Source organism: Tenrec ecaudatus, chromosome 3, assembly GCF_050624435.1.
Source record: "Tenrec ecaudatus isolate mTenEca1 chromosome 3, mTenEca1.hap1, whole genome shotgun sequence".
Lineage (NCBI taxonomy): Eukaryota > Metazoa > Chordata > Mammalia > Afrosoricida > Tenrecidae > Tenrec > Tenrec ecaudatus.
In genome coordinates this window covers 145,626,138-145,640,685 of record NC_134532.1, presented here as the reverse complement: position 1 = coordinate 145,640,685, position 14,548 = coordinate 145,626,138, and the positions used below count along the sequence as shown (strand labels likewise).

The 14,548-nt window shown below is 41.6% G+C and overlaps 1 protein-coding gene across 1 annotated transcript in view; it reads left to right on the top strand.

Moving 5' to 3' along the window:
- The window catches only part of ANXA3 (annexin A3), a 65,065-nt gene extending 52,341 nt beyond the window's left edge, over positions 1–12,724 (top strand). The window contains exon 12 of the mRNA XM_075543549.1: positions 12,665–12,724. Within this exon, the coding sequence (XP_075399664.1) occupies positions 12,665–12,724 (60 nt within the window). The remainder of the gene's footprint in view (positions 1–12,664) is intronic.
- The last annotated feature ends 1,824 nt before the right edge of the window (positions 12,725–14,548 follow it).

Genomic DNA, 14,548 nt, shown 5'->3' with positions numbered 1-14,548 from the left:
TTTTAACAATGAATGTAAGACTGTAATGTCATTCTTCATCCCCAGCATAGGAAACCATATGATTTTCTGATTCAAAATGGCCAATACCATTCTATTTCAGCTCATTAATGCCTAGGGTATTGATCTTCATGTGTTTTTCTTTCATGTTTGATGATTTCCAATTTCCCTAGATTCATAGTTCATACATTACACATTCCATTTTAATATGGATCTGGGCAGCTGTTTCTTCTCATTTTGAGTTCATGCCTCATCAGCAAATAAGGCTTCATTTACTGGATACTGTCATTGTGGTCATGACTACTTTGAGCCATCAGCTTCCTTCGTCATAGTTTGAGTGTCTTCTGACCGAGGATCTCAGCTTTAGCACAATGTCTGACAATGTTCTGCTTCTTTTCATGAGGTTTCCAGTGTCTGTCACTTGAAAATGGACTATTATTTTTTTGTAGTCTGTCTTAGTCTAGGTGCTCTGCTGAAACGGTTCACCTTGAGCGACCTTGCTGGTATTTGAAATACCTGTGACATAGATTTTAGCAACCCAGCAACAGGTCACATCACAGTGTGACAAGCTGATAGGCAGGTGGTGGGTTCCTGCTTAGTCCTTCACAGATAGTTTTGATTGAATAAATGTAGATCAGTTAACTAGATCTGTTTCTGTATCCACATAGAAAAATTAACCTACGTGGTTGTTCTTATGCAAAACTATTCCAGAGAGAGATATTTATATAAACCCATGAATTGAAACAAGCAACTTACTCAGAAAGGAAACTCTCAGGTTTTCTCTGAAGCTTGGCACAGATTTGGTCCACTGAACACACTCAATTCGATTTGAATTGATCCACATTACAATAGCTTCAATCATCAGAGGAAGATTCAATAGCATTAACCATATTGTACTTACTAAGGCAGAAAAGTAGACTCATTCGTTTTTATAAAGATTGTCAGTAACAAGGCTGGAACACAAAAAGGGCCTTTGGTTCACACTCAGCAAACCAGAAAATTAAGTTAACAAGAAGCCCTCTGTCCCCCAATGGTCTGGATAATTGAGGCTTATTATATTATAAAATATTCTGCGTATTTTGATATAAAGAAAAATGTCCATTGCTGAGTTTCATTTTAGTTTGGAACAAGATAAAGTCTCATCATTTCTACCACCTAACTTACATTGTTGAGGACTTTTATTACATTTTTGCTAGTGATGAGAACAAGGCTTTTCCAGGTGGTTAAATTACATTCATCCAGGGGGTGGAGATCCCTTTTGGATGTGCCTCTGTCCTTTGGTTCTGCCTTCTTCTTCCTTCTTTTTTGGCCAGGTGTGTTAGTCTGGATAGACTAGAGAAGCAAATCCAGGGAGACTTGTGTGTATAACAAAGAGGTTTATAATTAAGAGCAATTGAATATTGAGAAAATGTCCCAGCCTAGTCCAGATCAAGTCCATAAGTCTATTATTAGCCCCTATGTCCCATGCCAATCTGTAAAGTCCTCTTCAGACTTACTCAATGATGCCGTATACAGGAGGATCCCAAGCTAGTGGGTTGGAAATCTTGTGGATCCCGTGGCATGGAAAGCATCTCAGCACTGGCAGGGGTTGCTACCTGGCTTCTCCAGCTTCAGAGTTGTGTTTGCATCAGGGTAGAGCCATGTGGCTTCTCCAGCTCCAGAGTCCTGTCTGCATCAGGGTAGAGCCATGTGGCTTCTCCTCAGGGATCTTTCGCAGTGGGTGAGCAGAGGCAGTCTCCAAGGGAGTCAGCAGAGAGTCTGTCTCCCACCTCCCAGAAGGAAATCCAGGGATTCCCAGAATCCTCAGGAGAAGGCCATGCCCACACAGAGACCTCTTTGGCTATGATCTGATTGGCAAGACTACACCCCTTCACTCTTAATCCTATCAAGTCCCAAATTGACACCAGATTATGTACCTACCATACCAGGCATTTACCTGTTCAAGTGTTGATTTGTGTGGAAGAGGAGGAGGAGGAGAAGAAAACACAAGTGAAAAAATGCATTTCTCTAAAAACTTAATAGAAAGTTTTAATAAAACTATATTTAGAGTTTTCTGATCAACAAATTAAATACCCATTCAAAAAATAACTTGCATAATTACAGGCTCTAGAAAACCATTCTCAATAAACTCATAGTTTATGTGAGCACTTGAAGCTGGCATACATAAAACAATTAGAGGGTAATAACATTAAGCAACCTATAATTCAATACTAGAATTTAGAGAACAGCATTTGCATTATTGGAAATGGTGTTTACCAGTACAGTGACTCTCCATGGCTCCCCTCCTACACCTTAGCCTGACAAAATCCTTATAATGTTATTATCAGTTTTACTCCAAAAGTAACACACACCGACATGGAGTCACATGTGATATCTGTCAGTTTGTCATACTGTGGTAGCCTGCTTGTTGCTGTGGAATGGAAACTGTGCCACCAATATTTGAAATATCAGCATCCATGGTAGACAGGTTTCAATAAAGCTTTCACAGGAAGGCAGACTAGCAAAAAGGGTATATCAGCCTGTTTATCAAAACTGGCCAGTAAAAACGGTAAGAATAGCGCTGGAACACTGTCTGAAGTTGTGCTGAAAGGTGAGCTCATCGAGTTGGAAAACACTCACATACAAGAGAAGAACTTTCTGCTCAAAGCAGACAACCCTGGTGCCACACATAGAACAAAACCTTCCAGATCTGCCTTTCTGATGCGACAGAACTCAAAACCAGAAAACAAAAGCAGCAGCAAACAGCCATTAGCAACTGGACCGTGAACTGTACAGATTATGAAGGTAGGAAAATATAAAGTAAAAAGTTAAATAGAATGCATAAAGATTGATGTCCTCCCTGAAATGGACTGATCCTGGCTTTTTTGAATCAGACCATTATATGGCCCACTGCTCCGGAAGTAAGAGAAAGAGCGTTTCATTCCTTGAATTCAATTCTGTCGGGGACTGGGTCATATCCCCACACCAAAAAAGGGATCCTGTTAATACAAATATTATTCAAATGTATACCCCACACATGAATGCTAAAATGGAGAAATGGAAGAGTTTTCCAACCTTTTCTGTCTGAAATTGATCCAACATGCAATAAAACTGCATTGGGAATGACTGATGATTAGAAAGCAAGATTTGGAAACAAAGAAGGATCAGTAATTGTTGCCTATGATTATTAATTATAATTATACATCAGAAACTATCACCTTGGCAATAAAAATTATACTATGGACGACATTAGAGAAATGTTCAAGACTATTACCTTGTACATTGGGAATATCTTTTTTCAACAACATAAATAGAAACTACACACATGGGCCTCACCAGATAGAGAACTAGAATAAACGACTGTATCTGTCAAGACTGATCATGAGAAAGTTTCATACCAGCAGTCCGAACAAAACTGCAGCCTGAGTGGACAGCAGACCATAATTGCTCATATACAAGTTCAAAATGAAACTGAAGAAAATTAAGACAAGTCCTCTAGAGACCGGGTATCGCCTTGAGCATATTTTACAGAAATGCAGAGCCTCCCTCGAGAATTGATCTGACTCGCGGAGCACTGGTGACTGCAGACCAGACCAGGAGTGGACTGTTACCAAAGGCGTGACACAGGGAGAAATCAAAGGTCATGAAAGGCGAGAAGGAAGAAAAGCCCCAAACTGATGTCAGAGGAGACATTAAAATCTGCCCTGGAATGTCAAGTAGTTAAAGCAAATGGAGGGCATGCGCAAGTAACGGCGCTGACCGGAGGGAAGTTCAGAAGGCAAAATAAAGTATCGTGGTGAAATGTGCAAAAACCTGGAGGTCACAAACCAAACGGGAGGGATACACTCGGAATTTCCCAAGCGAAAGGAATGGAAGATAAAATTCAAGTCTCGTGTTGCAATACTGAGGGATTTTTATGGAGCCCAGGTGGCACAGTGGGTTAAGCATTGGGCTGCGGACCCCACCGTTGGCGGGTCAAGCTCACCAGTTACTCGAAGGGAGAAAAATGAAATTATTTTTGTCCCCATGAAGATGTACAGCCTCAGAAACCCTATGAAGCAGTTCTGCTCCGTCCCATAAGGCTACTTTGAGTTGGAATTGACTCAATGGCAGTGAGTTTATAGGCAAATATTGAACAATACAGGAAGCATCACCAGAAGGTGGAAGGAACACACAGAGTAACTGGACCAGGAATTGGTCCAAGTCCGTCCCTTTCAGAAGGCAGCATAATTTCGCCAACTGATGGCACAAAAGGAAGAAGTCCAGGGTGTACTGAAGGCGTTGGTAAGAGCAATGAACTTAATTTTCGCTCTGAGGTTGCAACGCAGGCATGCATCATGGAGGTGCTCACGCATCTAGGCTAAGAAGCTGGAAGGCAGGAAATACCCGGCCAACTGACTGGAGTAGCTCATATTCCAGCCCGTTCCAAAGAAAAGTGATTCAGCAGAACATGAAAATGATGCAACAGTACCACTAATATCACATGCAAGTACATTTTTCTAAAGGTAATTTAAAAATGATTGCAGCACTACATCAACATTGGGAAAACTCGGGCCAGACTGAGAAGATGTGAATGAGGGATCTCACTGCTGATGTCAGATGGATCTGGACTGAAAGCAGAGACTACATGAAAGATATTCACCTGTGTTGTATTGACTATGCACAGCTATTTGTGGGGATCATAACTAATTCTGGAAAACATTTCAAAGAATAGAAATTAAAGAACATCTCATTGTGATCATGTAAAACCTATTCATAGGTTTTACCTATACCAAGAGGCAGTCTTTTGAACAGAGCAAGGGGACAATGCATGGTTAAGAACCTGAAAGGGTGTACACTAGGGCTTATTTTTCACCAAACATATTGAAAACACATGCTGAGCAAATCATCTCCCCCTCTGGACTGCATCTGATTGGAGATTGGCGGGTGGCAACCTGGGCAAAAAGTGAAGAAGAGCAGGTACAGCACTCACACAATGAAAACTGCAGCCTTCAGTACAGATTCCACCTCAAGCAAGAAAGCACAAATGGTCACAGCTGGACCAATGCGCAGCATCATGGTAAACACGGAACATGCTGAAGTTGTCAGAAGTCCCGTTGTACTGGGATCTGCAAGGAATACCTATGGAAGCAGAAACAAACGGTGCATTTGCCAAGTCTGCTGCAAAGGACCCCTTAAAGTGCACAAAACAAACTTGTCACCCTGAGGATTCAGATGCACCCGACGGAGCAAAGGTATTTTCCTTCCCCTCGTGTGCACACAAAAGCTGAACAGGAACAGGGAAAACCAAGGGAAGTGAGTATGAACTATTCCATGGACTGCCAGGAGAATGAACACATTTACCTTGTAAGAAGTATGGCCAGAAGGCTCCCTTAGAAAAGAGAAGGGAGGGGATCAATCCTCAGGGAAAGGCATCGTGCTTGGTGAAGTAGATGGGCAGCTGAAAGAAAGATTTGAGAACAGGGAATTTGTACTTCATTTATTCAATAAAAATTATGCAATGTGCTAGGCTTAGGACTACATCTATAAGCCAAAAACTGTATCCTTATGGAATTAGAAATAAATATAGAATTTTCCACACAAGGAAATATAAAAGGGAAAAAATTGGGGGGGGAAAGAAATATAATGAAAATTGAGACTGGAGATGCCAGGTCTTGCAGGATCCTTTTGTCCGTGCTTGAGGAGTTTATCTTTAACCTAAGAGCAACCATGAGCCACTGAACAGCATTAAGTAGCAGAGTATCCTTATCAGAAGTACATTTTGAAAGATTATTGTGACTGTGGAGAATTAATTGAATATAAGACCGAAGAGATGGAGACTCATGATTTAGGAGGCTGTGTATTAATCTACATTAGTGTCTTTACCTAAAATATTTACGGCCATCAAATTCATTCCAGCTCACAGTGACCTTATAGGACAAAGTATAACTGTCCCTGTGGGTGTCTGAGATTGTAATTGTGTTGGACAGGGTTCTCTAGAGAGACAAACCAGATTGCTAGTAATTATATATAAATATATTTATAAAGATAGATATATAATACAAGGAATGAACTGTTAAATTATATACAGATAGATAATACAAGAAATTAATCATTAAATTATAAAGCAGTGAGACACTAGCAGTCCTTTAAGGCTTGAGAGCCGCCAGTTGCCAGTCCCCTTCTGTAGAGAGAGCTGGGGTATATCTACCCAGGCAGCAAACAGCAAGGCAGGTCCCCAACTGTCATTAACTGTCGGTCCCCAGCTCCAGAGATGAACATTCCAATCGTGTGGGCTTAAAGGGACCTCAACTTAAAGAGACACAGTCCACAGGCTAGGCATCCCACAGGTAGTGTACCCCTTTAAATTGAGGCACAGAACAAGCAAGGCGAGGCTCACCGAGCCATTTATCCCTCGGTCCTTCAGTTAATCCTACTTGTGTTTATCGGCCAGGCTGGCACAATAAACGATTACAGTAATATTTATGGAAGTAGAAAGTCTCCCACGGAGTGGACAGTGACCTTGCAGTTAGCATTTCAAGGCATAACCCACTGCATCACCATTAGCATTAAGCCAAAAGAACCAAACTCACGGCCATCAAGCCAATGCTAACTCAGTGATCTTACAGGACAGGATAGAGCTACCCTTGTATGTTTCTGAGGCTGTAACTCTCTATATACTAGCTGATGAAGATCAAAGATCAACAATTGCAGCCATTAGAATGTATTACAATGCAATGTAAAGAAAACAAAAATGCTCACATCATGATAAATGGATAAAGATTAAAGTTGTTTATCTTGCTTGTATCCACATGCTTTGCATAAGATAAATCTGCTGCACACAACCTTTTTAACATTTTGAAAAGCAAAGATATTACTTTGAGGACTATGGTAGACTTGACCATGATTTGACCATGACACGCCATGATTTTCCATTGCTTCATATGCATGTGAAAGTTGGCATTGAATAAGGAAGACAGAGGGAAAAGTTATGCATTTAAACTCTGGCGTTGGTGAAGAATATTGAAAGTATCATAGATTACCAAAAAAAAAAAAACCCCAAAAAACAAACACCTCCAAACAGACCTATTTTGGAAAGAATACAGCCAATGTGCTCCTTAGAGGCAAGGATGGCAAGGCTTTGGACTAGTTCTCAGGAGAGACCAGTCCATGAAGAAAGACATCGTGCTTGGTAACGTGGATGGGCAGCGAAGCAGAGGAAGGCTCTAAACGGGATGGATTGATATAATGGCGGCAACAATGGGCTCAAACTCATGGACAGTTGTGAGGGTAGCTCAGGACCAGATGGTAGATTTTTTTCTATTCTGTTGACACTGTGAGTCAGAAGTGACTCAATGGCACCTAAAAACAGCTGCTCTCGACAGGAGTTGAAAGCCTTGTCTTTCTCCTGTGAAGCAGGTGGTGGGTTTGAACTGCCCACCTTTCAGTCAGCAGCCCACAGCAGCCATAGCTACTGTACCACCCAGGCCGCCTCCATAACTTGTGGTTAGTGGTAATGCAAAGGGAGGAGAGAGGAAGGGCTCCCGAGCTTTAAAGCTTCAGGGCCTTAGTGTGTTGTCTGTGCTCTTGAATTTGGGACACAGAGAGAGTTCGAGGTTTGAACACCAGAGTTCTAGCTTGGGAAGCAGAGACCAGTGCCATTCCCTGCAAGATCGGGTTTTCAGTATTTTTCCGTTTGGAGAGTGAGTTTAGTTTTGCTTGACGTTCAGTTTGAGATGTCTTTGAAACAATTAGGTAGAGATTGCAGTTAGGCATATGAACTATAGTTTGATAGTTAATTATCAAATTGCATCCTTGGACAAGGGGAAAATGTAGATGAGAAGAGAAAAATCGCTTTGCATTGGAATTTAGGAATCCCTAATTAAAGACTGGAGAGAAGAGAGGGGCCAATAAAACACAGGAGGGATACCAGAGAGGGAGGCAGAAAGACCAGGGCTGCGTTGGGAGGACAGATGGGAAGGGAAGTGCAAGTTTCACTGAGAGCCAGAGCAACAGTGTGTTCCACCCTGCTGACAGAAGACCCGGGTAAGGGCTACAAACGTTTGTTGAGTTGATGGGAGGAACTGTGGGCAGTGGACTTACTGTTCATGTGCCCTGGTGTGTGATGGCTGTGCATGAAGCTGCTAACCGCAAGGCCAGCAGTTTGAAACCATCTGTGGGAGGAAAATGAGGCTTTCTATTCCCTTAAAGAATGACAGTCTTAGAAACCCAGTAGGGGCAGTTCTACCCTGTCCTATAGTGTTGCTGTGAGCAGGAATCGATGCAATGGCGGTGAGTTTGGTTTGGGGTTTGGACTTGCTGTACGAAAAAGGGAAAAAGGACTCCAAACCTGAGAAAGTGTGGACTAATAACTCAAGAGTCAAGAAGACCAGTGACAAGAGGCAACAGCTGACCGGTGAATCCCTTCTGATCAGAGTGAAGGATGTGGATAGCCCTGTTATCAGACAGAGAGCAACATAAAGCTGATTGTGGCGGTGTAGTTAGGTTAACATGTAATAGCTTATCGTTTGAGCTCCTTTTTGACCCATTTTAAAGTTGTTTCAGTTAAAAAAATGTGAAGGGGAAATACATGTGGATTAAGCCTTTGGTGAATCCCCATTGTTCATAGACCAGGGATGTAAACAGCCGTGCTATCATGCAGAGTGCATTAGAAAGTGGATTATTGCAGATGCAGTTGAAATTTATGATTGATATCCCTTATGATCCATTTTAAATTTGTTCTAGTTTTTAATATTTTCTGCCTTTTTAATTAAGGTTTTTATCTGTTTCATTTTATTACTGTTGTTAGTTTTGTGTTGTTTAAAAATGTTTTCCTGTATGTAAATCCAAGATAGGTAAATCTATAGAGACAATAACTGGATGTATGGTTTCTTGAGATTATGGCAGGGGAAGTTGAGGGAAAACATGGAGCCAATAACAGCGAGTACAATAAAGAAGAAAATGTTCCAAAATGAATTATAGTGATGATTGTACAACCCTTTTAAATATAATTGAGCTACTGAATTATATTGCATATCATATGTAAATAAAACGTTTAAAAACAGATAGAAATATTTTCTTAATACAAATTAATATGATCTTATCATTGTTAACTGCCTTTGGGTTAGCTCTGGCTCTTGGCAGACCCATGCACAATGGAAACATTGCCTAGTCTTATGACATTCTCATGATTGTTATTTAATTATACCATTGAAATACATTGGGTTTTCATTGACTGAATTTTTCATAAATAGATCTCCAGGCCTTTCTTTTTCATCTTGGTTGAGATGATCTACATCACAGCAACATGCAAGTTACCACTGACAGATGGTGGTAACTGTGCATAAGGTTCATTGACCAGTGATTGAACTCAGGGTCTCCCACAGGGAATGTAAGAATTCTACCATTCTCCCAATCTTACCAGTTCTTCCAATGAGCTCATTAGGAAGCTGTCGGTTAAAATATATCAACTTTTTAGTGTGATAACCATCTCTAATGTGCCATGTAAATAGAATAGGTATATTTATAGAAGGTAGAAAGGGCTAGAGGTAGAGAAATGGACAAGTGTCTGCTTACTGCCTACCACACATCAGATTTTCTATATGTTCCGGGTTAGGCTAGTTGGAGGTATTTTCTGTACTGAGGTAAAACTCCTAATGATTGCTCACAACTCTTCTCAGAGGTGGCTTCTGATGCAAAGGTGAAGTAGTATAGATTTGCCAGCATGTGACAGAGCGAGATTTGGGAGAACGAACCTAAGAAGAACTAAAACCTACAGACAGAATAATTATTAATGCTGTTGTCCTTAGGAAACCTGGTGGCATAATGATTACGCATTGGGCTGCTAACCACAGGTCAGCAGTTTGAAACTACCAGCCGCTCTTCTGGAGAAATGATACTTTCTACCCCCGGATAGAGTTACAGACTCAGAAACCAAGAGAGGGGCAGTGCTATCCCAACCTACATAGAATCAAGTTGGAATCGACTCAGAGTCGTGAGTTTTAGTGGCCTTATGGTGAAAATCATGTTCCACCTCTTGGCTAATAACCCCCCTCTTCATTCATTCCTGTACATCACCACATGCTCCAATACTTACCCTGGCACACCTTTCCCCCAAGGAAAATATAGCCATTCGAACTGCTCACTGGCTGTGTTCCCTTGAAGAAAATAATGTGTTCAAATCATTGACCGGAAAACTGATCTGCTCTGCAAAACTTTGACCAATTCACATGCACACACAAAATTTAGTAATATTGTTGGGATTTTAGGTAATGCATTTTAAAAGTCAAAATTCATCTTCAACGAAGTCTTTTGCAAAGCAGACATGATATTTTTCTAATTTCAACCTCAACTTCATGTGGCATGGGAGGGAAAAAAAATCAGGTGTTCTATTCCCGTCAAGAGTGACATTCTTGGAAACCCACACGGACATTTCTACCCTGTCTTACAGGGTCACTATGAGTCGGAATCAACTGTATGGTAGTGAATTTGGTTTGGTGTAGTGGTTTCCTTTCTGAAGCAAGATCTTTGGGGCCTAGCCTAGGGGAAAGGCACTGAGAAACAAGCTCTTTGGGATGAGTAAAATGTGGTACAGAAAATGTGGTTCCCTCTAAACCCAAGTCATATAGGGTGGTTTCCAGGGGCCGGCTCCTCAGGTTTGACTTGTACCTCTGCATGGTCTTATTCTCTGCATGGTCTCACCTCATGTACCATCATTACTTGCAGTATGTGTTCCATAAAATAATAAGGATTAAAGTAGTTAATACCCATTTCAAACTCATAGCAAACCAATTCTGACTCCTGGTGACCCCACTCATTTCACAGAAAAACTCTTCCTTAGAGTTTTTCCATCATTGCCTGTAAATCTTAGATCCCTACATCAATATCAGGCTGGACTATAGATTGCCAGTCCTTTTCTCTGCAGTACCACTGGATAGATTTGAACTCTTAATAGCTAAGAGCAAATCATTTGTGCCATCTTGAAGGACAAATGTGTAATAAACAGTAGCTATTATTAGAATTATCATTTTGTAACATTTTGTTTAAAACATATTGTGAAAATGAGGTATTCTTAGGTTTTAAAACCCCAGGCAAAATTTAATTACCATATATACTCGAATATAAGCTGACCCAAGTATAAGCCGAGGTACTTAATTATTACCTGGGAAACCAGAAAAACTGATTGACTCGAGTAGAAGCCTAGGGTGGAAAATGCAGAAGCTACTGGTGAGTTTCAATAATCAAAACATGAAAATAAAATTACTAAAAATTGAGACATCATTTGGGTAATGTATTTAAATATTTATTTTAAATAAAAAACATAAATAAAAGGACAAGACATTTAATATTAGTAAACCAGCACAGTAAGTGGAAAATAGGTTCAACAAAAACAATAAGGTATCAACAATGATACCTTAAGAGTACTATTCCCTGAGCTCAATCAGCAACCAAGTTAAAATGTAAAGAGTTAAAATCCTTCAAAACTGGATTCCTCATCATCATCTGTATCCCAAAGCAGAGCTTCAGCTGGTGTGAGGTCATCATAGATGCTGTCCTCACTGAGATCGCCGTCATCACCATCACTGCTGTCATTTTCATACAACGCACAGTCTTCACTGCCATCCATAGCATTACTAATACTACGTTTCTGGAAGGCACATCGCACCATGTCTTCTGGAATGTCTTCCCATGCATCTCGAACCCACTTTGCTATTAACTCTATGTCAGGTTTCATGAGATTTCCATCATTCGTTAGTCAGGCTTGGCCAGATGACATCCATTCGTGCCACATCCTTCGCACACGGTCTTTAAAAGGCTTATTCAAAGATACCCGTCATAGGACGGCTCAGATTGGTTACATGTGAGTAAACAAACATTCAAAGCCCTGCAGTGTCAGCGGGCTTTGAATGAACAGCGGAGAAACGGGCAATCACCCGCGGGATAACAGGCTATCGTCTCATTATCTCGGTGCAGGGAGGGGGGCAGCGAGATGTTACACCTCGCTGGGGTACCACTGACCTGTGTATAAGCCGAACCCCAGTTTTTCAGCACAAAAATGTGCTTGGCTTATCCACAAGTATATACGGTACTGTGGAAAGAAGATGCTGGGCTGGAACATCATTACACTCAGCGAGTGAGTATAATGAGTGATCTACCATCCACGTATCGGTTTGACATGCTGTAACGTCACGCATATTGCTAGGATGCTGAAAGCTATTCCATCAATATTTCTAATGCCTGCAGTGTTGAACATGGTAGACAGGTTTCAGCAGCACTTCCAGACTAAGACCGACAAGGGAGTAAAGCCTGGAATCATCTTCTGAAAATTAGCCAATAAAAAACTGTGGAGCACTACAGAATCCTGTCCAACCTAGTGCTAACAGAGGAGCCCCTTGCTTAGAAGGCACACAAAATACACAGCCACCACAACCACAGACTCCAGCCTGCCAGTGATCGTGAGACAATGCGGCCTCAAGCAACAGTGCCTTCTGTTGCCAAGGGGGCGCTATGAACCAGAGCTCGTTCATTGGCCATTAACAATGTTACTAGATGCCTGACTTACAGAGGCGTCTAACTAATAGATTTACTAGTACAGGTCACAAATCTCACATGGAGGGGAAGACCCACATGCGGTGGGAGTGGATTCGTGGACGGCCCTCTTTCTTAATGCTGTGTCTGTTCTTCTTTACATTGGCTCTGTCCTTTGCAGTCGGACACATCTGGGGACTATGAAGCCACACTCGTGAATATCTGCGGAGGAGATGACTGACCCAAGAAGATAGTCACCCAAGGGCCCCCTGCCTCCACACTGGGCTTTTTCCCAGCAGCTTCTCTCGCCTCGCCTCTTTCTCAGAGTACTGGAAAGCACACCACACCTGCTTCCCTAACAGCAATGTACCACGTCCAGTAACCACAACAGCAACTAAACTTGTGGAGCACCTCATTTATAATGTAGTCGCTTCTAAATGAACTCTTAAAATGCTATTAAAGTTTTGCTAGTGCTCCCCAACTGACATTTCTGCCCAAGGAGTGGGAATCTTTGTAGGATTCTAAAGCATGAAATATAGTAAAATACAATAAAGTAGTTCCTCTTGCTAACAATCTCTCGTCTGTTTGTCTTTATCATTGTTTGGTGCCTGACGCTGAAGTACTGATGCTGTTTTAACATGTTTATCAAAGCTGTGGCTCCTTCAATTTGTCCAGTACCTTATTAGTCATGTTCACCATGAAGAAAGGACTAAAGCGTAAGATGTTTGTGACTTTTGCCTGCTTTTTTCTAGTTGTGACTGAGCCATCAGTGGTAATGCATAGTACGTTATTTCAACCCTCACCAAACATCTGCTAAACTACAAGTCTAACCATTTCCTGTCTGAGTGGCAAGCATGAATTGTCATCATTTCATGCTAAATACTACTTTCCCAGAAGGATCCTTTAGAACAAAATCTTTTGGGTTTGCTCTTTCTCTAAAATAAACTTGTAAAACCATACATTTTCAAAAAGTCTTCTTGTCCTCTTAGAAATAAATGCTGATGTGAAATATCTTGATAGGAAATACATGGGCAAAAAAAATTACCAGTGGAGATTATTAATCTGGACTAGAATCAAAGTGGCCATGCTGGAATAATCAGATGTAAATCTAAGGGCTTTTGTCACTGTAATCCCCTGGCAACAACTTCTGAGACCTTGAGGAAGGAAAAGAAGTTAGTCTGACTCTCAAAACTCAAATTCACCGCCATCCAGTCAAATCGGAGGCCGTGACCCAAAGTGTGTGGGATAAAGTACAGGGGTAGCATCCATGGCACCTGGGGGCGACTCCCTACCCTGCCACTTCCTAGCTGCACAAGCCTGGCTAACGCATGCTAAATCTCAGTCTTCTCATCTGTACCATGGTGATGGTTCTGCACCCTCCTCCTCCAAAGGGTTCTTACAGAAGTTAATGCCTGTGATGCACGGAGCCCTGTGCCTGGACAGGGCCCGTGTGTAATTACGGTGAGCTCTCGGTGTCACTACCAGGCAATAATATCAGGGCGATCACAGAAGCATTGTAGCCATGCTTCGAAGACGTCCCCTTCTGTCTTGAGTTTCTCGGTGTCATTGTAACGGGCACCGTACCGACTCAGTCTGTATGCCGAGCAATAGCCCAGGAAGCGGGATCGCATGAAGAAGAACAGGACTTCGGCTTGGGAACAGACTCGTTAGCAACCTGTGATGCGTACATTGTACTACCTGCTTCATGAAGGAGAAGAGGACTTGAAGCATTTATTCTTTTTCTTTTAAAAATCATTTTACTGGGGGCTCTTCCAGATCTTATAACATTCCATAATCAATTGCATCAAGCAGATTTGTACATATGTTGCCATCATCATTTCCAAAACATTTTCTACTTGAGCCCTTGGTATAAGCTCCTCTTTTTTCCCCTCTCTCCCTCCCCCACCTTATCCTTGATCAAGTATATATTATTATTATTGTTTCATATCTTGCTCTGTCCGTTGTCTCCCTTCACCCACATTTCTGTTATCTATCCTCTTCAGGGTGGCGGGGCTATATATCCAACCTTGTAATGGGTACCCCTTCTTCCTGCTTCCACCTCCCT